The sequence below is a fragment of the Pholis gunnellus genome (assembly GCF_910591455.1).
Source record: "Pholis gunnellus genome assembly, chromosome: 16".
Lineage (NCBI taxonomy): Eukaryota > Metazoa > Chordata > Actinopteri > Perciformes > Pholidae > Pholis > Pholis gunnellus.
Window position 1 is genome coordinate 804473 of NC_136543.1, and position 26934 is coordinate 831406.

The 26934-nt window shown below is 41.8% G+C and overlaps 1 protein-coding gene across 1 annotated transcript in view; it reads right to left on the reverse strand.

Annotated features, from left to right (window-relative positions):
- Window positions 1-26934, reverse strand: part of gabbr1b (gamma-aminobutyric acid (GABA) B receptor, 1b) — a gene marked incomplete at its 3' end in the record, with an annotated part of 107052 nt that overhangs the window by 15156 nt on the left and 64962 nt on the right. The window contains exons 10-13 of the mRNA XM_079176599.1: window positions 14063-14213; window positions 10131-10263; window positions 6970-7086; window positions 3018-3125 (exon numbers count right to left, since the gene is read on the reverse strand). Of these exons, the coding sequence (XP_079032725.1) occupies window positions 3018-3125; window positions 6970-7086; window positions 10131-10263; window positions 14063-14213 (509 nt within the window). The remainder of the gene's footprint in view (window positions 1-3017; window positions 3126-6969; window positions 7087-10130; window positions 10264-14062; window positions 14214-26934) is intronic.

A 26934-nucleotide genomic window follows, 5' to 3' on the forward strand; every position in this document is an offset into this window, starting at 1 on the left:
TTTTGAGTGATTAAAAGAGGTTACATGGTCGATTTTATCAGAATTTCTTCGTCATGTGGGTTTTTAAAATATTTTAAAATATCATTTCATTCGTTCTCAGAAGTGATTTGTACTACATGTGTGTACTCTTCGCCCCCTCTCTAGCCCACCAATCTCGGGTGCAAGAGGTTTTAACAGTAAACATACATGACAAAATCTATTTAAATTTAGGTTAAATACATTTGATTATGCCAAAATGAAAATGTGTCGAATTAATTAATTTAGTAATAGATAAGTCAAATGACAGCAAATTTATATTATTCATTGATTTATTATATAAAAATTAGTGCTGGGCAACGATTACAATTTGTAATCGCGATTAATCGAATGATTTTTCTGCAATTAATCGCATTGTTTTTTGGCGATTAATCGCATTGTTATGCGCAAAATTCAATAATTAATTCAAAAGTAGGGTATTGCGCACTTTTATTTTAAAAGTACTGCTATATGAACAAAAGTGCAATAACGTTTGGTTTGCAAACACTTTCAATAAATAAGGTTCTTTTTAACAGCAGTATTCCCTTTACACAGTAGCAGTTAAAATACAGTTATAATGATTCTGATAATAGATATTCAGCCTGTGTTCACAACTTTATCTTCATGTGTGTAAGAAGTTATGACATTGACATGACATTTTTTGTGTTTTGCTTGGTGTAGATTCTTTTTTTTTTTAACACTCAGTGGCTGAAGGACGAGAAACGGATTTCTTGAGAAGGAGATTTCAGGAAAAGCTGGACATCGTAAAAAAAACCCACAGCTAGCAGCCCTGACCCAGCCAGGAAAAGGATTTGTACGACTAGTATTTCTGGCTGACAGCGTTGGAGAAGCGTTGCACATTGTATGGCTGGGAATGCGTTTTATTTGCGACCATCTTGGTTTTTGGAGCTACGCTACGCTAACCTGAGTTGGCTAACCAAGGCAGCAACAAGACACCATAGCACGACATGACACTTACAAGCTACGGTGCTTTTGACAACTTTTGCTGAGACCCGAGTGGATCTACAACTCAACGAATACATTTGCAGGAGGACCTCTGGCTGGAACTGAACGTCACCGATGTTCTGTACAACAGCTCATTGAAATCTAAGTAATCAAAGAAAGTTTTGCTGGATTGATTTGTCATGCTTTGTTATATAAATATATGTGACTGGTTATTGTGAGTTTGTTCTTGTCATTGTGTTAATTACATTGATTTTGACTATATGCATTGTCCGTTCATGACGAAGCATCCCGTCATGCGTGTATGCATGTATCTGCACTCTGCAGTTAGTGTATTTGTAGGTGTTGAGCTTCATTTTTACACAAAACAAATAATAACCGGTAGGGATTAGGGTTCTGACATGTGATTCTGTTTGAGGTTTCATTTTCTTTTACAAAGCAAGAATTATGGTCTGGGGAAATGGGGATTGTGTGGCGATTGCTTTAGCCCTGTTTGAATCGGTAGGGAACAGCTAAATGCTGCGGGGAGAGTTTGTAGCTTGTGTGCTGCTGTTGTTTTCCTGCTAAGCTAGTTTAGCGTAGCACGCCTCCCAGAACCCACGAGCCTCACCAGAGTACAATGTTTTTCCGTGGTGGGCGTGTCAGACAGCACGTTGTCTGTTACGTTGAGTGGGTTGCCAGGTTGAGCGCAGTGGCTCCACCGAAAGAACATTATGTTTCCCACAATTTAAGCTTCTGTATTTTCCAAATATTTTTTATATATATATATATATTTTCGTAATGCGTACCGTAGCTAACCTGTAACCTGTAGCTGTGGCATCATAATGAGGTTATTAAGTGGTGGTTCAACTGTAGTAGCACTGAAGGCCCAGGTATAAAACACACGGCCCGCCACTGCAATTTGATTATGCATTATTAATACATTCATATTCATTATACTATCCAGCATCATAATAGAATTGAAAGCTCCACCTTGAACACATGTTAAGTAAATTTAAGTACATTGTGCGGCTAATGGCTCTCTTTGACTTTTCACTTAAAATAGGGGTTTTGAATGGGAAGGACGTTTACTGTGTGGTATTAGTAGTTGTAGTATTAATAGTTTCACTATTATTAGTTTTACTTCAGTAGGCTACTTCTACCACTGCCAATACCATTGGTGAATACCATAGAGACATTGGTGAAATACACTTAGTCGCTTGTTTGACATAACCACCGTGGTTATAAAGTAGAGCATGGATTTAAACAGTAGAGTTTTTTTGCTGACTTAAACGTATACACCGAAGTACTCACAGTAACACAAGTGAAAGACATTCTGGTTTGATTCTGCTTCCACTTGGCTATCCGCTCATGTTGACTCCAGTGAGGAAGAGTTTGGTTGTAAAGTGAACTGCAGTCAATGAGCCATGGTCTGCCCTCTGCAGCTGACATACAGGACTCTAAATTCAGAGCCCTGCAGACCTGCCCCATCAAAGTTTATTAATATTGAAAGTGTCCATATTGCACCAAATTTGACAAAGCACCCCCTTGGGTCCCCAGCAATACACCAGCCAAGAGTAAAGTAGATCAGACGAGCAGTTCTCGATACATACGAAGGACAGACAGATGGACAGATAGACAGAGATTTCTTGCTTTAGAGTTAGATTCCAATTCAAATGTTTAGGTTGCACATTGTCTTCCAATTTGAAAATATTAATGAAAAGTCCATTTCAATTGTATGTTCTTTATGGCAGTGTTATGTTTAGGAGTACACCAAAACATTTTCAGGGGTTCTTATTTTCATTTTGTCAGTAATCATTGACATTTTCATTTTGTCATACATCATGCAGGATGGAGTTTCACTTTGACTAAATTATTTTATTTTAATATCGGCATTCATAAGCTTCCATAATTTGTATGCCTCTATTTGTTTTATAACGTCTTTCTCCCCAATCAACCTTACGATTAACTAGACAGACCAAATACTTTAAGGTAATAGATTTAAAATCACTTTTTAGCCCAGTTACGATTAAAGAACAAAATGAATGGATTGGCCATACCTCCACTGTGACATGTAAAGGATCCACGATCTGCCAGATCATGAGAGACAGGATGTCGATGCTGAGCAGAACACCTACAGTAGCGTAGAGTTTCCATGGTTCCAGGTGCTGCTGGGAAACAGGGAGGTGATGGTCACTGCAGCAGCATGGAAAGGGATCAGGAAAAGGCACAAATCCTCTCTTTCTGATTTTGTGAGGGAGGGAGTTATGAAGCCATAAATAGACTTGCCGAAGCTGGACGAGAAAACAATGATCCATCACTAACTGAAGCCAATTCAATCTGCCCTCAAAGCGCTGGGCCATGACAGGAAAAGAGACAAAGAGGCAGTGGTGGGCCGTCAGGGCCTGCAAAGCCTTCTCTGCTGGCCTAAACAGAATCACAAAGTTATAGCTATTTTATAATTTAATAATTTTTCTTAAATACACTACATGTATCATAATTTATACAAATATTTTTCCCATTATCTTATTTTCTCATTGCACAGCTACTGTGCTCCTCAGTTGCTCTGCTTCCAGTGCAGCTTGTTTTAAGTAGAACTTTTATCCAATCAGATTTCACCTCTGTGTCTCTAGGTAAGAAGAGAGGCCCCAGGCCTGCAGACTCACCCAGTGCTTCCATGTGCAGGTTAAGTGAATGGGGACGATATTGTTGATTGACATAGTCTTCAACCAATCAGATCTTTAGTTTAAGATTCATGGATGCACCAGAGCGGTTTGCAGACCTACAGCTACGTCAGCATTACTGCAGAATCCAGATGCCTCTCTGCCGCAAGGGTGCAGAGTGTGCTGTGATTGGTCAGTGGGCGGGCACGTGACTATGTGCCCGCGAAACATAATGCTTGCTAGCAGAGCTTTGGTTGTAGCAGACAGAGTTCAAGTGGAAATATTTGAAAGACATTTTACCTAGCTTTGTTTTTTTAATATGAAATGGCGGAAGGAGGAGAAACGGATTTAGTGGCGGAGTTACTGGGAACGCTTTTCTCAAGAAGGACATTTCTGAACAAACTGGACGGTAAGAAATGACCCCACAGCTAGCAGCCCTGACCCAGCCAGGAAAAGGATTTGTATGCAGCGTCGGAGAAGCTTTGCACATGTTATGGCTGTGAATAGGGCTGCACAATTAATTGAATTTTAATCGCGATCAGGATTTTGGCTGCCACGATTAAATGAGCATGATCGTCTGCGATATTGACGTTTAAAATACGTGCTCTGCTACATATCAAATCAAGCGCTTCCTCAATCAACAGTCAGCCAACTACCAGGGGGCAAATGAATAATCGTGATCAATAATCGTGATCTCAATATTGATCAAAATAATCGCGATTATGATTTTGGCCATAATCGTGCAGCCCTAGCTGTGAATGTGTTTCATTTTAACTGAGCGTCGGTACTTTTGGAGAGACTCGAGTGGATCTACAACGACCACGTTCGCAGGGAAACAGCTCCACAACCGCGGCCTGCCCTTCGCCGGTCCACGGCTGAAGACGACCACCGAAGGGCGGTCGAAGACGGACAACCGAACGGCGGTCGAAGACGACGACCGAGCGGCGGCGGAAGACCGACGACGACCGGCGAAATACAACTGGGGAGGCTCGACTGGCATCGATGAATGGAGAAGGACTTCTTACTGGAACTGATGTACTGGGATTAAACTCTTTGTCAACAAAGAAAGGAGGATAGACAGCATTTGGTAAGTGAAGTTTGTTTACCTCTACAGTTACTACTGTTCATTTGTCTATCGTGGTGTTTTTATGAATAATATTTGAATGGCTCGTGCTCGTGTGGTGGAATGTGTGGATCCGCTGCAGGTCTGCTGGATTGATTTGTTGCTTTGTTGTCATACGAATATATGCGACTGCTCTTGTGAGTTTGTCATTGTGTTACATTGATTTGGATTGTATTGTCCGTTAATGACGCAGCGTCCCCTCATGCTCGTATTCATGTATCTGCACTCTGCATTTCGTGTTTTGTATGCTAGGTGTTGAACTTCATGTAACATTTTATTTCATTTGTCAAATGTTGCATTGTTATGTGAATATGCGGCTTTTACACGAAACAAATAATAACCCGTAGCTGTGACATCATAATGAGGTTATTAGAAGTGTAGAACAGCACTGAAGGCCCAGGTATAAAATCCACGGCCCGCCACTGCATCCAATGCTAATGTTAAGTGCCAATACAATAATGCATGGTGGAGGGATGTGTAGCACATCTGACATTCACAACATTAAGTTTCACTTTCATTTTTTGGGGGGTTTCGTTTGGCCCTTCTGAATCATTAGCATGGTAGTGATGACCACTGATAACAGCCATTCAATTGGCTGATAACATTGAAAACAGATGTTTTAATAACTCCCATTGAAAAGTTTAGGGACGTGGCTGTGAGTTGCTCTTTGGGCACGTTTCTAACTTACATTTGCCAAACCAACCACTTAGTCTCATTCTTGGAGCCTTCTTTTTTGTAAAATAAAAATATACTTTATGAAAATGCTTCTGAGAAAGCATACCTTTGTGTGTATGGTCCAAGTTATGTTTCATTTTTACCCAAACCTCTAACTTTTTATCCCTATCCCTAAAACTGGGACTGTACCAATGTAATGGTTGTTGATTATAAGTTCAGGGTCAAATTTGCTCAATTGATAGGACCACCTAAGAACGAGATTGATGTATGAGACGTGATCAGCCCGTACTGTGCTTCATTTTTTCATTTACTTTGTAATATAGAGTAATGGGGGGCTACAAACTTACTTGTAGACCTGGAGTTTAATTCATGTAACTTCTATTTTGCCTCGACTGACTGAATAGAAAACTATTGCAATCACAGTGAACCGAAGATTTGCTAAAGTAATGCCCACCCAGAGCCCGGTTCTGCCCAAGGTTTCTACCCGTTTAAGGGGAGTTTTCTCTTGCCAATGTGGCCCCTGTGATTGCTCATGCGGGGATGTTGGTTCTCTGTAAATTAAAGAGTATGGTCTAGACCTGTTCTATATGAAGAGTGTCTCCACATAGATTCTGTTATGATTTGATAGTAGATAATTAAATTGAATATAATGTTTTAGAACTAGTCTCTACTCGCCTCGGAAAATTGAAAGAGAAAACATTAGCAGCCAAAGGGTTTTTTCCCCCTCCCTCTGTGCATGTCTATCTGTGTCTGTATGGCGTGTGTCGGGAGTTCCTCTCCTGGCTCCCAGTTACCTCTGATTACCCACAGCTGCATTCCATCAAGCTCATCACTCTGCAGGACATCAACTCTGATCTTCAGTCACCCCTCGCCAGATTCTTGTTGCAACCACCAAATTTACTCCACACTTTGTCAACATTTAGGTTCATCCATTACTGATTGTTACAACATATAGTTGTTAAACAAACAGAAGTTCCCCTTGTGTCTTCTCCACCCTCAGAGAGATGGGCTACAGCAGCCATGGCATGGGCATTACATGAGTTAAAGGGATCTCAACCAGTTTTGACAGAGCCCCCTTAAGCCCAACTGATAGGGTTACCCAACTAAAGATATTCATAATCAGTAATAGTTATCTCTCTGCTGGGAAGATTTCTGCTCTTGCCTCACAGCAGGAGTGTCCGATCTAAGACATTGTGTCTGACGTGTCCCATAGAGGAGACAGGAGAGGGAGGAGGGGGGTTGAGGATGGAGAACTAGGGCAGATTGAAAGAGTTCACTGGCCAAGCCGCCCGACAAATAGATGCTACAGAATGCTCAACGGCGAGCTATCCCATTGTGAGCCAACTATTGAAGCCGGGCAGAGAGTAAATGTAAAAAGATAACACATGATTGGGGAATACATCATCGTTGAGGGTAAGGGAGGGTCAAGGGAGCTTGCCCTTGAAGGGGATGATGATTAAGCAAAGCCTAACCCCCCTTGGCTTGGCAGAAACGCTCCGGGTGGACTTAATTGTTCGTAAATCCATTGCTTTAAATCCCTGCCACATTTACCTTCCTCTTGTCCTTCTTCTCATCCTTTTTGGTGAAGACAGTGTGGACCCACCAGATCTTGGTGAACATGCTGCCGTAAGCGAGGCTAAAACCCAGACCGAGCAGCCACAGCCGAAACTAGCAGAGAAGAAAATCAATGAAATATTTCATAATTAAATTGGTTAATATATTAAACAGATAAATCAGTCATTCTCCATCATTAATCCCTGTTTGAGTTTAATAGCCTTTCAGAAATGACCTTGAAATGAAAATAACCTTCTCTATGGCTTGCTATCTCTTACCTTAAACTCTGTAATACAGCAGTGATGGTGGACAAGAATCAGAAGCTTAAAGTCTTTAAACTAGAGAATATTTGTGGAAATTAACAAGTTTTGTTTTGGATCTGATCTCCTTTCTGTGGAAATAACACTTTCATATGTAACGGTAGCCAGCAGTTTACAGTGATGTAATAATGACATACCAGCAATACAATAATAACAATAACAGACATGTCAACTTGGACCGGACTGATTCACCTAAAGATTTCACTGGTATTTCTGACTTCTATGCATTTTATGGTCAAAACTCTCTTTTCTACCTCTAAAAATGTAAAAATTCATATTTCTGACATGCCTGAATGGCATTAAGCCAGGGTCCAGATTTGTGATCACCCCCCACATCTCTCTAGCAATCAGTATCCCAGCTCCCATGTTAAGTGAAACTGACATTGGCGAGACAAATAGATCACTACTTACTGATTGGTTTGGGTACTACATTAAATAACTCACTAATACAGAAATGTGCTGGCAAAAACACAATAGCTATTGTCAGGCACATTTGAAGTAAATGTTTGAAATGTCGCAAAACGCACATTTCTATCAACAGAATAGGAGATTTATATTCCAAAGAATAAACTCAGCTACAGCATAGTTTGGTCAGAATTTGACACAAGAAGCTTGCATGTCTGTAATCCGCCCATAGAGAGAGTGAAAGAAGAAGAAGACATCCAACCATATCTACCCCATCTACGAGAGCAAAATGTGAGGGAGGTATGGAGGAATTTGTTTAAATTGGGCACGTTTTAATTCTTCTTTCATGTCACGGCCATGTTGACCTGGGACGAAGACAAGCATTCACACGTTATGGGAATATCAGAGAAGATGAGCCGTGTTGAGCATATATTAACTCTAGTCACTAGGGGCCACTAACAGGGTTTTACCCTTATTTGCTTTAAAGGAATAGTTCAACGTTATATACACTTTGCTTCCTTCCAAGAGTGAAATGAGAAGATCCATATCAATATAATATCCGTGCAACATTAATACTCACTAATTAACATCTGGAACAACACATTCTCACTCCCAACTCAACCGATACCAAGACTTGGTCAGTTGCACTAAGCTTCAAAATATGATGCTCTTGTACCTCTACTGTTTTGGACCCTTATGCTGTGTAAAATATTGATGAAGTGTCTGTGACATTACTCGCAGGTTTATGAAAGGCAGTTGTGAAGCTCAAAGTAGATGGCTCCGGCTGCTGCCATCTTGTCATTGACGACACAGCCTTATTCCCGGCTAATCCATAAATTGGCAAATAGGTGGAATGTTGGTGGAGCTGAGGCGTCCCAGATGATGCATCAGAGCAAACAGCTAGCAGCAGGCGACCTGAGACAGTACCCACCTTTCACTAAAAGCAAACACAGCCTTTAATAAACATAACTTCAAGCCTTAATGTAATGTAAGCAGATGAGTTTTATAAAACAAAATCACCCTCTGTTTAGTTGTCATGAGGAGGGATATTAGCTATAGAGACCAAAACTGTTTTTAATGTACCAGGGTGTAAACATGTTTATTTCTGCTGTAAAGTTGATCATTTTGAAAATGGCTAGGGAGACGCGGTCAACATAGTTTGTCTATTCTTTAGCATTTCGTGACGCAATCATGTTTTTATTCAGATTCTCCAAAATATCAAACATGTTTTAGATTATAGGGGCGGTCTTGATGGGGCTGCGAACATTTCGGGAGGTTTAAGACTGGATATGTAAACCCCTCACATTATCAGATAATCAGGGCCAAACATCGTTACCGACCGAGGTCCCGGACCAGATTTTGCCCTAAACGCCAAGCTATGAAGTTCTACGTGGCCATAAGGATGAAAATAGTAAAGGAGGACGTCAGGTGACGTAGAATAAAGAGTGATAAAGTCTGTGTAGGGAGGAGTCAGGGTGGATGGATGGGTGAGAAAAACATGCGGCTTTCACCCAGGAGACGGTGTCCTGTGTGAAACCAAATTACCAGATTACACCCCCAAACAAGATGCTGATGTTGAGTGTCCTAGACACGAGGATATTATATAATTGTGCTTAAGTGACATGATTGTCAACATCTTTACTGTTTTAGTGGAGATATCTTTTAACTTATCCTCTTCATCAGGGTATCTGGACACAGCACAATTTGAATTGATTTAAAAAACATTATAGTAACTCCAAAATAAAAAAAATGCTATCAAGCTAAATATGTTTGATATGATGATTTTGACATTATATGACTGTGAGTGACACTTAACCCCAAATTGCTCCTGTAAGCTGTGCCTGCGATGACATGACATGTAGTGTTAAAGCGCTTTGAGTCGTCGGAAGACGAGAAAAGCGCTATATAAGTACAGAAAAACAATCTAAACATTATGTTTGGAGCAAGGGCAAAGTTCCAAAAACTGTAGTCCTTCAAATGTCCACTTGAGGCAGGTTCCAAAAGGTAGTCAATCCCCATAGACCCCTGTTAAAATGACCAACTTTACTGCAGAAATAACCATGTTTACAGCCTGGTGCAAGAAATGTTTTTGGTCTCTATAGCTAACTTCATGACAACTGTACGGGGTGGGGGGTAATTGTTATTCAACTCACCCATTTTAATTATTTTAAGTCATAAAGTTAGGCATAATAATTGAGGGCATGTTCGCTTCAAGTGACAGCTAGCTGCTAGCTGCTAGCTGTCTCCTCTGCCGGCCTAGCTCCACCGACGTTCCACCTCTGCTCATTTTTAGCTTTCGCTGCGAGTTAGGCTGTGTCATCACTGCCAAGATGGCGATTGCCGGAGCCACCAACTTTGAGCTTCACAACGGCCCTTCAGAAACATATGGGTGACATCATGGAGACTATGGTTTGAGCAACTCTGAAAGTGTACCTGGCAGACCACGGGGAACTGCCTCCTGTGGACATGAAGGCCATCGATGCCCAGAGGGAAGACAGCAGCCAGAGCCATCATGCAGCCCACTGCAGTCATGTTGTTAAGGTAGGGCTGAGAGTTCTGAATGTACCTGAAACAAAAGCAGAAAAACATAATCATAATAATTAACAGACAAATACACAAACAATAGACTATACCGTAGTGAAAGGAATGGATAAGAATGGAGGTAGGATAAAGAATAAATAGATAGTGTTTATTGTTTTTAAATTGTGGTCCTCAAAGCAACAATAGACATATAAGTTGTATCATTATCTTACACAAGAATTTAAGTTTCAAGTGCTTTAATTGCTTACAATTTAACTGACATACTTTATTCTTCAACTTACACTTCAAATATGTTAATTTCTTACACTTCAACAGACAATTTAATTACGCTTATGCTGCACACAATCAAAATGTCTCCAGCACCTCCACTTTAACTGAAATTTCAACTGCTTACATCAGTTATGATTCAACTGAATTCCAATGGTTTCATCAGTTTACACATTATCATTGTAACAGTTTTCATCCCTTACTCTTCAACTGACATTTTACAAGCTTTTAGGAATTAATCTTTATCTGCTTTCAGTGTGTTCACTTCTGATGACACTTACCTCCTTGACAAAGTTATGCAATATTATGTTTTTTTAAAACCAAAGCTTTGAGACATATCCTACACCTAGGCAGTTGATTCCAGTGCACTTTTAAAATGACTTGTTGAGACTTGAGACTAGCTTGAGATAGGGTCATCCATCACATTTCATAAAAGTTTCACCACTGATGCGTAAGAAAGCATCTGTAAGGGAAGGTATAAGTATAATGTCTGCACCGCATTTACTATGCAGCAATAAATTGCCTTTTACAGTAATACAAGCAGACATTATGTTCACTGTGAAAGACTAAACACTAGCAGGTTTCAGGTTTTCAGTAGACTGATTTTCATTCATTAAATGAAAGGAATGGATAACAATGGCTGCCTGGGAGAAAGCTTGAACTATTTCATGTAAGATATAGGATAAAGAATATGTCACTGCCTTGTGTATCCTGTGTCCATTTGGAGCTTTGGTTGTGTACGTAGTCAGAAACACATGTGTTGCATGTTTAAAAAGTACGTCTCCAACCTAACATGTCAAAGCTGACACTTCACTTTTATTCTTCAACTGACATTTAAAATATGTTCATGTATAAGGGGCTGATCACTCCAAACTCTTAGAGAAACTCATCGCCAGCTAAACCATTGTTCCTATAGTACAGAACGCCTGGTCTGTGCTCCTCTCTTGTGCAGCACTTTGCATTTTTCTAGTGGTTTTAAGACATGCATTCAAATTAAAATATTCTCAACTTTTCAGTTCAAATCCACAGTCACACAGCTTGTCAATGTCACACTTAGCCCAGGCAGCCAATCGAATTGAGCAAGAGGCGGGCTTCACTACTTTACCACTTCTTTCCTAGTTTGATGCTGGTAGATGTGGTAGGGCTGGCTGTCCAGTTATCTGTTGGACTGTGAGAGAGCTGGGGAGTATGTGGGGGGAGGAGGGAATTGATATTTCATGCCGTGATAGTGTCATGTAGGCTTCTACAGAAAGAAACAGAGAGAGAAAGACCATTTTTCCATTAACACAACTGATTGCGTGGTTGTGCACATGGCCCCACTCCACAGGCGCACTGAGCTGTTTAGCTGACGTGCTTTGCCATGGTGCTTTTGAAGCGGCCGCGCCGGTAGTGACATGTATCAGTTTGATAAGCTCCTTACACTTCAACTGACATCTTGACTGTGTCAGTTCTCACATACCAACTGACACTTGAACTACTTACAGTTAACACACTTAGAATCACCATTTCAGCTGAACTGTTTTAATCACTAACCCTTCAACTACTTTCAGTGGCTATGCATCAAGTGACATTCCAATTAGTTTCATCTCTTACTTTTCAACTGACAGCTGACTACCCTCATTTTGGAGGATTAACATTATGTTTTTCTGCTAGTGAAGACATTAGGTCCTCCTCACTGCAGAAATGGATGTCTCTGTCAAAGGCTTTCCCAGTGCACTTACAAACAGGCACACAAAGCTCCTCAAAGTCATCCTCCTGCTGTCAGAGTCAAACTGTCACACAGTCCAGAATATTAGCTGTTTGTCAGAAACATAAACTGCAGTAAGTCTGGATTCAAATGTCTGCCTCACACATGCCTTTCTAGGATTTACCACAACTTGCAGACTGAGCGCTGTAAATACTAAATAGATTAGATCACTCCCAAATTAAAGGTGTGGTTTTGTCCTTGGCAATGTAAGTCCTGAAACAAAGTAGTTTACAATAGGAAAACCAAGGCTCATAGATTACCGCATGCTGTTTAGACTGTATGACAACACTAACTTGTGACTTTGTCAGTTACACATCAATACATTTTTACCTAACTCTACCTACATTATATCCATTTTACACTATTCAATTATCATCTAAGTGCAATTAAATGACAAAATGAGAGGAAAAGTTTAAAAAATATGACTTAATAATTTGTGCAACTTCATTGAATTTTGACAATTTCATATTTTTGTTACATTACATTTTTCTGTATGTTAACATATATTTAGTATTTTAGTACACATACATGAATGCTTCTTAAAGTGTATAATGTGTTTTGGCAGACTTAGTCTTCTACATGTGATCTCTGTGGCCTGATGCTTGGAATGGATAGGTCTTTGGAGGATGAATCATCCGCAACTCCAACCGATGTGATTACCGGGCATGGTCTGAGTAACTTAATCATACATAATTCAGGTTAAGCTAATGCTACCACACTAGTTCACCTGCACAAGCAAGAAGAAGAAAAAGCAATGATCTTGTGGATGACACCGGAACTTGTACCTGGCCGGTGTCTGAATGGGAGCAAGACATCTCTTTAACAGGTAATTGAAGTCAGCAATGTAACAGTCCAATATTCACACTTCTTTTAGTGCTGGTTTGATGTTCAAAATCTCCCCAAATAGCTGTCTATTTCGCTGCTCCTCTATGTTCACCAGCTAGTCTGTAACATTATTTTAATCAGGAGAGACAAGTGTGATTAAGAAAAGATACTAGTTTATTATTAACAGATGATATGTGATGATAAAGTCTTCAGCGTCTTTGGTGCTTGGACTCTACAGGGAGATTTGTAATGGAGGGGCGTGTGCCCTGAGCAGCAGCAAGATGAATCCCCCCATGGAGTCCAGACACTGGTGGTGGTGGTGGCTGATGAGGCTGATAAGATGATGAAGCTGATGACTCTGATGAAGACTGGGTGGAGATGAAGAGGTGCAGGGGTGCGTAACAGCAGCATGAACGTACTGAAGGTAGAGAGACAATCATATTTAAAAGAGACAGCAGTAAGATGATAGGCTAACGATGTCATTGTTTTGTTGTGCTATTGGATAGAAGAGACCAGCTGATCTAAACAGCTGATATCATGATTGACAGCCTCGAACAATGACAGCAAGGAAATAATGAGTGAGCATGTGTGAGGAGTGAGGCAGATGTATGAGAAATAAACTACGGGCTTAGGCATGCAAGAGTATAGTCTTTCTGACTGATTTTACACTAGAGCTACATGAGTATGCTGTTTGCTGCTAAACAGGTAGTGTACCCTGGGTTTTTAGATTTTTTGTTTTTACTGAAAACAACTGCTTGTTGCGGCTAAAAACAAGGAAGATGAGAGCAGAGTCTGTGGGCCATAAAACCATAACAGTGAGCTAAAAGATGCTAAAACGCAAACCGAGAAGAACTGCAGTGCTGGGTAGTAATTCTGGAGGGTTTGCTCTTTCACATATATGAAATAGCCATTGTTCAAATAAAAATATTGAAAATGCAACTTTAAATGAACTTGATCTTGATCGATGTCTGGTGAACCTTTGTACCTGACATTGCTGTTGTAGATGTTGAAGGTGAGGCAGACAATTCCCAGCAGGATTCCCAACCCAGCAAAGACAGAGACGGACACAAATATCTTCTGGGACAGGTAGCGAAACTCCTCAATGACCACTGTCTGGTCTGCAGGGGGTCCTGAGCCTGGGAAACACAAAGCAGATGATGAGAAGGATGAAGAGACTGTAGGGAAAAGACGAGATGACAGAGGTAAGAAAAAAACTTATGTAGAGCAGAAAATTGAAATACATTCCCAGTGTTGACTCTGACTACTGGTCTAACTACCAGTGCAGTGTCCAGCCATGCCTCAGCCTCCCAGGTCCCACTGATGTTTGTAGTGAACCACACACGGTCACTTAGTGCAGTGATTCTCAACTGGTGGGTCGTGACCTAAAAGTGAGTCACAGACCCGTTTTCAGTCAGCCTTTGCCTGAAAAAAATAAAAATAAAATCCTGTGCTTTTATTTTGAAGGGGATTCTTTTATGCAGCAGAGTTATTCACACTCAACCTGTTAACACTCTGACTGCCCGCGTGTTAACTGTACATGTGTGTCATGTACACAACTGCTATTTATAGATAGGCATTGATGCGAATTATCTTTGGAAAGCTAAGATTCTTGTGATTCAATTTCTGCAAACCACTTCAAGATACAATCACAACAGCAGGTACAATCAATGCCTCTGTCAGACCACCAACCAACAAACAAGCAGTTACAAAATCGAGGCAACTCACAGATGAAGCTTTATAGAAGTCCACCACATCGATAATATTCCAACAAAAGCGGTCTTGTTACATTGCCAAAGGTCCAGATGATCCAATCCAGTAAAATATTTCGTCCAAAACACATTATTACATCCATAAATACCCACGGACTGCTGTTGCATCATTTCAAATTAGCCGGCAGATATGCCTAATTATCTATGTATTTTCGAACGTAACTTCAGTTTGCATGTAAACATTGCCGCTCTCTGGATCTCAAAATGGCGGCTGCACTCTGACCTTTAGATTGACACCTCACTTGACCCAATAGGAGCTTCCATGTCCTGTCCACAGCCTAGAATAGCCAACGAGAGTCCGCGTTGAAGGAATGTGCCTGCCCCTCTTCTTTCTTGTAAAGCTCGAGCCAATTGCAACTGATCGTTCTGATGACTGACGCTTCTTATAGCCAATGAATTTTCGAAAATAACGATATACAGCTTCAGGGGTTAGATTCAGAGCCAGAACACGGAAGTCACCTGCGTAGCCACGAGTCAGCTCCCTACGTCCGTGCGCTAAATGCAAAGTGTAGTTTTTGAGAGTTTTTGAGAATTTAGGAAAGTGAATAATGGTGAAATAACTTATAGATTACTGTATTTAGACTTCAATGAGCTTTAGATTGAATTATGAATACATATTTTTACACAGCCTAGATATGTTACCATAGTTACCATGGGTGTCCAAATGACCTTTTTTGGAAAGAGCCTAGACATGTCAATATGTCTAGGGTATGTGTAAAATATTCATTTTCTGTGGTATTGTTATCACATTTGAACTTGGACTAGGTAAGGCTTCATGCTGTGGTCTCATTGTGTTTTCCAGCTAATATTAAGTCCCAGCTATAGTCATCTGTTTGCAAAAAAAATATTCAGGCGGAAATAAAAACCTTCTACTTCAGTGTGTTCCAACTTCTATTACTCAATGCCAGTAGCACTTACAGTGATTCTCACTGTTGGGGAGAAAACTTCAGAGTTTGCTGCTCTCAAAGATAAACCTGTTGAGTATTTTCGAAGACGACTTCAAGACCTGAGGACATCACACAAGTGTCTTACTTACCTGCTGCCGTGGACATGTTTGATCAATCAGCAGGGGATAAACTGAAAACTATACCTCTGTCAAATGACACTATAGGTAGACGAATTGAAGACATGTCGGATGACATCAAACAACAGACCACAGCTCGAATTAAGGCAAGTGGTCATTTTGCATTACAAATGGACGAATCTACAGACATAACAAACAAAGCAGTTTTACTCGTTTACGTGTGTGGGACGGGGACTGACAGGAACAATTTCTCTGCACAAGAGAGCTCCCTATACTACGACTGCAGAGGACGTTTTCAGCTCAGGTTCAAACTGCACCATCTTTTCATTAAATGCATTTGAGAAGTTGAAAATTTGGGTCGCGGCTTGTTAAGGAGTGATGGTGGGTCCCGCAGCCAGACCAGTTGAGAACCACTGACTTAGTGTGTGTCTCCATTACCAAGGTTCATTTAATGTTCAGAACAGCACGAACGGGTACACAGACACAGCTCAGGTGTGAAAAAAACACTTTCACTTCTCAGTTCATTTAATTCATTGACCTCTACTTTGCATTATTCATGAGCCGTTTCCTGATTTTACAAAGAAACATTGGAATAATGAAGTGCAAGGTCTGTTCACTGATGCACAAGGCTCCGTCAAATGAGGCTGTACAAACCTGAGAAATGTATGCTCATACTTACAGTTATGTGTAAAATAAAATGATCAGCTGTGAAATAAATCTCAAGGTTGTTTTACCTGAAATAATTCAAACACATGATCTGAAACTTGCTGATTTCAACATAACTGCATGAAAGACACAAGGCAACTTTTTGTAAAAGCAAAGAAGATAATGAAGTGTTGCTTTCAGCAGAGTGGGACCTGATGAACAGGGAGTTATGATGAGTCTTCATGGTCGACAAATTACAGCAAATAAAATGCAACAAAAATATCAAATCATTCCCCAATCAAAGACATTGCGCATTTACATACAAGGAGTCTAAACTCAAACTTGTACAGAGGATAGAAGCCAATCAAGAGAGTGGGAGTGAGCTACAAGATGCATCTTATTGCAGTCAGTCCAGTCTAGAGGGTGGTAATGCACCTGAAGCTCTTAAACACAGAAAACATCAGAAGAAGAATAACTTCTACCATCTAGCAGTTTACTTAGAACAGCAGTTTAGCTAGCTAATAACCACCATGAACAAAAATGAACACATCTGTTGTGCCTGAAATCACTCCCTTGATAACTCATTCATACTACAACACATGATAATTTCCTCTCGTTACAGTCAAAATAAACTTCCGTCTTCACAGGAAACAGTTTAGGCAACAAAACTACTTACTTAGGTTTAGGAAAATATTGTTGTCCGGGTTAAATAAATACAGATGTGCTGTTACTGAAGTATGAAAGTTACGTGAAAAATAAATAACATTACATGATCAGTCTGGACATGTGCAGGGTGTTTTTAATGTATCATGAATGTGGGCGCCTTTTGTGGCTTAGCTGTGCAATGTTGACTACAGGTCCGCAAAGACGTTATCAAGAAGAGAATGGACATCTCTTACTATTATTATCTTCATAGCTGCCACATCCTGCCAGTGCAACAGTAAGCCTGATCAAGATCTTCAAGTGAGTTCAATACATTGCAGTGAGAAGAGTACAACATGTGAAAGTAGCCGTGGACCAGAGTTTTCTGCCAGAAGTAACTCTCAGACTTCATTTCTAGTGAAAAGACCATATTGTTCGACACTGAGCAATAATATAATAAAACAACTTTTTAATAACTCTTTTTGCCCTCAGCAAATTGCACATTTCTAAATCTGTTCAGTGTTATTACATTTACTGCAGCACAAAATGCAAAGCCAAGTTATAAAATAGCATCACGTGGAAGAGCAGAAATTTTCCGCATTTTCCTTCTTGCCACTATCATTTATTACTATATGCACAAGTACTTTTAAAAGAAATGAATATCTTGCTCTCTGTCAGTTAGTTTTCTTCTTCATCTACCTATATATCAATCCATCTTCAGAAACTGTGATCACACACTATATCATTAGTCTACATACAACTGCAGCAGAGATTGGATCAATAATGTAATTGTATTTTATATCTGTTTTGTTTATGTTTAAAATGGTTATTTATAGTATCAAGGAACGAAATGTGTCTCCTGCCTTGCTGACAAACATACTTACTATAAAACCACAGGTTCTAGTAACTAGTGGTGCATTAAAAAATCAATAAGCCTCTCTTTGCTTTTAAAATGACCAGATTGTCAGGATCCCTGTCGGACCTGTTGTGTGTTACCTCAGCTTCCCCTGGGCCCCGTTCCTCGTACGTGGCTAACTGAGTTAGCCGGATAATTTTCAGGATAAGATTACATGAATCAGGCTTTTCGGTTCCTCGAAGCAAGTTTGGCAAAATCACCATAGCAACACATCCATAAGCTTGAACCTGCTCCAGCGCAGGCTAACTTAAGTTAGCTGGATAAGCTGCCACTCCCCCGGAAAAAAATGTCAGCTCCCTTCCTCAGAGATCCCATTGATGAAGGAGCGATATTAGTTAGATGAGCGTTTTATAGTTATCACATCATGATGACTTCCTGTACGAGCGCTAACGATTCTGCCGACAAGGAATCATTTATTTAAAGACCTTCTCGAGCCGTACATTGAACACCACACGCCATCTACTGTCTCACAGACTGTATCACAGCCTCGCGCTGTGTAGTGAGTGGTTCATGTTTGTACAGTGTCTGTGATGTGGAGAACATCGGGAAAGCCGCTGCATGCCGTGTTGTTCATAAAGTTTATTTGGCGCTAAAGAAACTTATGGATGTGTTCATTACATCACCATGGCACATGTTGTATTGACTCACCATTCTGAATAATGTTTTTGTGCTTAGTGTTTACTTGCTCCCGTGTCCTCTTGATGGCTGGTTGAACTACATGATGGTTGAAAGCACTCATAATGATATGACAGTATTATTAGTACACCATAGATATCATTGTTGTAGAACATGATTAAGGTGGACTCATGATAAGAATAGAGAGAATCACACACAATTTATTTTCACTGCTGATTATGAATAATACACACACACTGATCCGCCCATACACAGATTCACACACACATATTCAAACTCCTAGTTCTATATGGTAAACTACACATACATGTATATACACATATAGTACATGATATATAAGTGCATACAGTACATGTATCCTCATAAGTATCTATTAATTCGTATCAATTAGATTCTCTTTGGGCTTGTTTTTATCCACTTCTTCTGAAAGAGTTGAGATCATTATTGTCGCTATAGATCTCATTAGATGATGCATTCCATTAAGCCTACTGCCAGCACCACATTTAAAGAAATATAATCTGATTGATTGGGGTGATGAGGCACTTAAAATTAACCTATACATTTTCCCAACACTTACGCATTTAACTTGTCCGCGATATGTTGCCATGCTTCTTGTCTAGCCCTCGCAGCAGTGGCGGTGTTAGATTTTGCCATGATTATGGTCTTGAATTCCTCATATGAGTTCATGATCATCTCCTGCTCGTCGGCAGAGAAAAAAAGAGGCTCTTTCTTTGAGTTGATTTGCCATCGTACTGTTAGAAAATCATGGTTTCGGTGATCGACGCTTCCCCCTTTTGAAGTAGGACGGGCACGCGCAATTATCCTGGTTACTGCAGTCTGGTTCGAATTAACGAGATTGTTTGAGCGCGGATCAGCCTTTGAGGAACCGAGATAGCCTGATGTCAATCATCGAGTTAATTTAAGCTGGCTAATAGGACATTTGATCGACTTAGTTGAACCACGTACGAGGAACGGGGCCCTGATCTCCTCTCCTCATGTGTTCTGTCATTCCCCTGTTTGTTGTTGTGTGTCATGTGCCCTGGGATTTTCCTCACCAGACTCTGATCACACTAATCCTTCCCCTGCCACTATATCAACCCTGGTCCTGCAGTCTGGGGTTGTCAGTTCGTACCGTCTTTCACCCGCTTCGACTCCATATCGTCTTCTGCCTCGAGCGCCTGCCTCCGGTGCCTGCCGGTCCGGGAATCCCCCGTGCCCTCCGTTGTGTTCCAACGGGACTTCACATCGTCGCTCTGCCTGCCCTCCGGTGTCGGACCACGGGTTCCACACAGCCATTCCTATCCTTTTATTCTGGTGAAATAAAATCTGTTATACCAGACTCTGTCTCCTGTGGTCTTGCTATTGGGTCCTGATCTTGCACTCCTGTGACAGAACGAACTGACCATTATGCACCCAGCAACCACAGTCATATCACTCTGCTGGAGGAAATGAGAAGATCACAGAGATCCCTCGCATCTGAGGTTTCCCAACTTAGCAGTGTCTTGCAGGACCGGGCCAAGCGAGTGTAGCGGAACACTCGGTGGTCCGGCCAACTCCAGCTCCCCGTATTCGGACGGCGCTCCGCCCGACTCCATATCGCGCTGCCACCTCGGAGCCGCAGCGAGTTCCAGTTCCTGCCGCCTCCGCGCCGCAGCGAACTCCAGTTCCTGTTCCTGCCACCTCAGTGCCGCAGCAAGCTCCTGTGCCTGCCGCGTCAGCGCCGCAACTACCTCCGGACCCCCCCCACCCTCTTTTGTCTTGCTGAACGTCTGGAATCCGTTCCTTGAGGGGGGGGCACTATCCGCTGCCTCCAAGCAGCAGCGACCTCCAGTCCCGGCCGCCGCCGTCTCAGAGCAGCAGCGACCTCCAGTTCCAGCCGTCTCCGAGGGGCAGCGACCTCCAGCCCCTGCTGCTGCCGTCTCCGAGGAGCAGCGACCTCCAGCCCCGGCCGCCGCCGTCTCCGAGCAGCAGCGGGCCCCAGATCCAGCCGCCGCCACCATTGAGTCGCAGCGATCACCAGTTCCAGAGCATGCTGACGAACGCCAGCGATCCCAGTCCGGCTCCCCTGAGCTCCAGTCGGAGCCCCAGTCAGAGCCCCAGCCCTGCTTGTCCGAGCCCCAGCCTGTCCAGCCCGGCTCCTCCGAGCCCCAGCCTGTCCAGCCCGGCTCCTCCGAGCCCCAGTCTGTACAGTCCGGCCGTCCGTCGGAGCACCTGTGTCAGAAGCAAGTCCGGCAGTCCGGCCGTCCGCCTGATTACCCGAGTCGGAAGGAAGTCCGGCAGTCCGGCCGTCCGCCTGATTACCTGTCTCCGGAGCCCTTTTGCCCGTCCACCGGAGCACCGGTGTCCAAAGTCGTCTGCGGCATTACCTGTGTCTGGAGCCCTTTTGCCCGTCTGCCGTTGTTGTGTGCCATGTGCCCTGGGATTTTCCTCTACCTCCAGACACCTCCAATGGCCACACCCCTGACTAGTGCACAGCTGCGGACACTCCCGCCGATTATCTCTCGCAGGCTGACACACCAGACTCTGATCACACTAATCCTTCCCCTGTCACTATATCAACCCTGGTCCTGCAGTCTGGGGTTGTCAGTTTGTACCGTCTTTCACCCGCTTCGACCCTGTATCGTCTTCTGCCTCGAGCGCCTGCCTCTGGTGTCCGCCGGTCCGCCTGTCCGGGAATCCCCTGTGCCCTCCGTTGTGTTCCAACGGGACTTCAAACCGTCGCTCTGCCTGCCCTCCGTTGTGTTCCAACGGGACTCACACCGTCGATCTGCCTGCCCTCCGGTGTCGGACCACGGGTACCACGCCGTCGATCCGGCCTGCACGCTGTGTCGGACCACGGGCTCCACACAGCCATTCCTGTCCTTTTATTCTGGTGAAATAAAATCTGTTATACCAGACTCTGTTTCCTGTGGTCTTGCTATTGGGTCCTGATCTTGCACTCCCGTGACACAGATATCACAATGGGTCTACACTAGGGACATCCCCATCAAGTTTTTTGGGGCCTAGTCCTTTAACATTGAATGTCTGCCAATTATGAGTCTGATCCAATACCTACTGTTACCTAAATGTTGATGAATTATACATCTTACACATCTACATAATAGTTGTAGCTGCTGTATTTCATTTGACCCCAAAACTGATGGTCCTGGTTCAAAGCTTTGTAGTTGATCAGCTTAAATTATTGAAATGATGGTAATGATAAAGGGACTTGTACTTGTACAGTGCTTTTTCTAGTCTTCCCACCACTCAAAGTGCTTTAACACGACATGTCATTTAGCCCGTCATTGAGTCATGTTGTCATTGAGTCACAGACTTCTGGGGCAATTTGGATTTAAGTGTCTTGCAAGTGTAAATGAAAGTTTCATTTGGAGAATGTTTAAGGTTTAAAACCTCTTGAACCCTAGCCCTATTTTGAGGCCTCTGCTCGAAAATGTCATACCCATACTAAAAGGGGGTTATCTCTCTAACTACAAGGTCTATTTGAATAATTTCAATGGCGTTATAACACTAACACTTGTGAGATTTGTTCATATGTGTACATATCGGTGTATATGTTACTGGTAAATGCTGGATGAATATAACACACTTTTATTAATTTTCTCGATTTGAAATGACGCAGAAACACCAAAATCAACCCTCACAAGTCATAGTACAACAGGTTAGGGGTCTGTAAAAAATAAATTGGCTTGATAGAGTGAAGTATGCCTGATATACAAGGATTTTGTACAGGTTAGCCGAGGTCAGCCAACGTCAATTCTGATTTTGGAAGCAGCACTTATAGCTGTTTTTTTGTACTTTTATATACTATATAACTATAAGGGGTGGGGGAAAAAGTCGATACAGCATAGTATTGCGATATTTTGCGTGGCGATATTGTATTGATACACGGAAGCCAAGTATGGATCTTTTATTCTATAAACTATAAACTTTTTGGTACTCAACATAACGTCATCTAGACGTAAAAATACGGCAGCGTCTTTTCATTGTTTGCACCATATGGTGCATGTGCCTGGCTGCATGTAAAGTGTTTCGCTCAACCGCTCAATCTGGCCTCACAACGGGCGTTAGATCTGCCAACAGCAGCCACGCTCATGGGGAGAGTGCAGCGCATAACTGGCTCTCTGCCATCGACGTCCACGCATCGCAAGTTATACTAGTTATTAGGGGTGGGAATCGCGAGAGATCCCGCGATACGATATTATCACGATACTTAGGTCACGACACGATATTATCACGATACTGCGATATTATCACGATACTGCAATATGCTGAGTGTTGCGATAACATATATTGCGATTTATTACCTTTTTTCAACTGCAAATGATGTCCCCAAAGGAAAACTGTGTCAACATGTTTTATCTAATAAGATAAAGTTTTCAGTCTGTTCATCTGTTCATTTTTATTGTAGCAAAATGGGATTGTCAAGCAGACAGACCAACACTGTCATAAATGTTGCATGCACCTGACAAACTTAACTGAATGCAAACGTGTCTATAACTTCTATAAGTACGATATAAGAGTTATATAACTATATATTTCACTTCTTTTATCACTAATAGTGTTCAATCTATCTAATACAGCAGTGATTGGCCGATTTGCACATGTGACACAGCGTTAAACGCGGAAGAGAGTGAGGAGTGTAGTGATACGTTATTTGAGTTGATTGACAGAATTTTAAGCCAATAAAATAATTGAAAACCGTGGTGCGCCCCCAAGGGTTAAACCCATTGGCCAAAACTGAAAGAGACTACCCATTAGAGGATTAATTTTTTTTGGGGGCGATTTTCTTCCAGAAAAACATCTAAAAGGTACAAAGCGTTTAAATGTTCATGCTGATGGGCTGAGTGTTGATCTGTGGGAGAATAATTGTAACTTTTTAATGATTTGAAGGAGAAGAATATGGAAGATACGGTTGGATTCAGTGTGGAGTCCTCGTGCTCTTTTATATGTGCTTTGTCTGTGAAAGTGCCGTAGGTCGCGCCTGGGATCGGTAACGGAGAACATAGCTCGCCTTCTCCTGGCAAAAAATAGGTGAAATTGTGGTAGTACTTGTAGTATCTTGAAGTACATTGTATATATATATATGTTTTTGAGTGATTAAAATAGGTTACATGGTCCATTTTATCAGAATTTCATAAAATATCATTTAATTCGTTCTCAGAAGTGATTTGTACTACATGTGTGTACTCTGTCGCCACCCCTAGCCCCCTCCTAAGGGGGCTCTCAGAGACAGGAGGTTAGAGTGGGAGCATTTCGGTTGCCTCTCACCGGCTCTCAACATGACAATGGCGAGATAACGACTCATATCTAACAGAGCTTACAGTGCAAACTACAGCGAAAGTGTTGACAGAGCTAACAGTGTTAACCTGAGGGGGACAGGAAGGTGGGTGCTACGTTTCCACAAGAACGCTGTTGGTCGGGATGGCATTATTAGGTATTATGAGCTAACCAGTGGGACAAGTTCACATGCACTCACATGTCTGGTTCATAGAATAAGAGTGATAAGGAAATATTAGTGTAGAAGTAACTATTGCTTCCTGTTGTGCTCTGTTCGTTTAGTCTCTTTCTCTGTGGATTATAATTATTACAGTTTACCATCAACCCCGGTATTGTCACGGCCAGGCCTGCTTGTGTGTGAGTATGTGTGTGTGTGTGTGTGAGTATGTGTGTGTGTGTGTGTGTGTGTGTGTGTGTGTGGTATGGGCAGGGCTTCTACCTGGTCTCCTCCCAGCTTCCTGATTTCAATTCACTTCACCTGCTCAGTCAAACCAGCTGCAACTCATCACTCAACAGTTTATCTACCCTGGTTCTTCATCTACTCGTCGCCAGATCGTTGATTCTACTCACGTGGTAGCTAGTCGCTCTTGGCCACTCTACTTTTGAGAGTATTTCAGAGTTTTTTCCCCTAGTATATATCTTTGCATTGACCCTGTCTTCCTTTCCAGCAGTTTTGTCCATCCTCCTGGTTCCCCAGTCTGCCTGCCCTGCCCTACCTCCTCCTGCCTGGATTCCACCCTCGCCCTCCCTGGATTTCCCTGCTGCACCCTGGTTGTTTTTCCCCACTTTTATTTCCTGGTTAATAAACCTCTACACCCATACTCCCTAGTCTGTGCCTGCGTTTGGGTCCACCTCCACACCCCGTGACAGGTATATTTTATGATCCTTACAACCAAACTGTTATATTTGGCATGGTGAATATAAAGTGGCACCTTAATAAATTTGCACCTTATTGATATTCAATATGTTATATATTACACTCGTACTCTTTCCTACTTTGTACTGCAACTGCTGGGATATCTCTAAGTTCTATGTTAACTTATCTTCCCCCAGAAATACTCTGAATGGGAAGGAATGTAATGAGATTTAGCTTCCATTAAATTTGCATTTCATTTAGTGCCATGCACTAAATGTGGGAATAAGAGTGTGTGTCTGTCAGTGTTGCCAACTTAGCTGTGCTTTTAGAGCATCTGAAGCTTGAGCAGTGACAGGAGCCCCAGGCAATGCATTGTAACATCTGTGAGCCTTGGCATGTTTGAATGAGATGTTAATAGCAGCCGTGTTGTCATGGAGTCTAAAGGTCAGAATATTAACAAGAGCTTCTTTTGCCTCACAAATGTGTTGCTATGGAGGCTGCTGGTTCGTATGCAGTTGAGAATGTGTCACACTTCAGAGTCTGATACAGAGGATTACTTTGAGAATCTTACTTCAAAAGCTTGGTGTTTGTTATTCATAAGGCAGCTATTTTTGATTTATGTCATATTCAGAGAACGCAACCTTAAAAAACTGTGAGGAAAAGAGATTTCTTTTAATCAAAAAGTGGATACAAATGATCTTTCATTATCATCAAGCTGAGCATATCTGGAGAGGCCGACTGTTGTGTAGAGTTAACGCCTATATCTGTAGGGATGTAGAGTGATGAAACTAAAAATGTATTATTATTAAGCAGAAAATATAACTAATTGTCTTTACGCTATGTATAGCCTATGATGGAGAAACAGTCATCAACATCAGATAAGGAAGCACAGGGATTGGATGAAAAGCATCGGACCTTTAGTCAATCACTGCCCACGACATCCTCCAACCAGCCAGACCAAGTGCCACTGAGCCGGGATAAGAGCTCGGCTGGCACAGCGTGGCCCTTGGGCTGTTCCACTATCCAGCCTGCTCCTGGCTGATGGAGGTCACAGGAAGGTAGAATGGATAGGACTTGGGCTGACCCAGCAACAGTAGCTCTGTGACCACACCAACAGAGCGCAGGACTCCAGTGGGATGAGGGGATGTTTGCATCAGTGATGCTTGATGCTAAAACATAGTCAAAGTTAATGGATAATGTGTTCCTGATGTTGAATGATTAATTGATTAAGATAAACTGCTGTTCCTCATTCCTCCTAATGCAAATTATATAAAAAATTATGTTTTTGTTTTTTCTTTTGTAGAATAAAGGGACTACAACTGCTTTTTGTTGTGCAACCCTGAGTTGTGGAAAGACAATAGATGAACATCGAACCTACTAAACAGAAAATCAATACATGCAACCATGAATACAGAGATGATCAATAAAAAACTGACTGAGGACCATACACCAGATGAAGCAGTGAATGATATCTTGGCAAGATGTATTAACTTGTGGAAACATAGGAGACCACTAAGTGGATGAAATTCACTAAATGCACCGCTGAGAGATTGGGCAGCACAAGGGAAAGTTCCTAAAGCAAATCAATATTAGCCTGCTATATTGCTGGGAGGTCTTACTAATCTAAAGCAGGGGTCTTCAACGTTTTTCAGGCCAAGGACCCCCAAACTGATAGAGAGATGGAGCAGGGACCCCCGACTATATATATATTGTATAACATTGTGTTTTATATTAAACTGGGCCTAGTGCCATGTATAAACATACCGCTTTATTGTGCATTCAATACTAAGCTATTCAAATAATACACAGGTTGATATGTTCATGTTGTTATTTTAAACATGTGAAGGTACAGTGAGTAGGGGGGCCGTGCCACTGACATTTAGAAACATACCTTCAGCTGATACCAATGCCAAAATCAACATTGTCTGTCAATTGCGTGATAATCATGCATACAAGCTATTCAAATTGATGTTTTAATTTTAAACATAAATGTGGAAACGAAAAATGAGTGATGGCCTATTAGTGCCACTGCCATGCATGAACTTCTTATCTTGCATATTATACTGGACTATTACAATAATGGACAGATTCA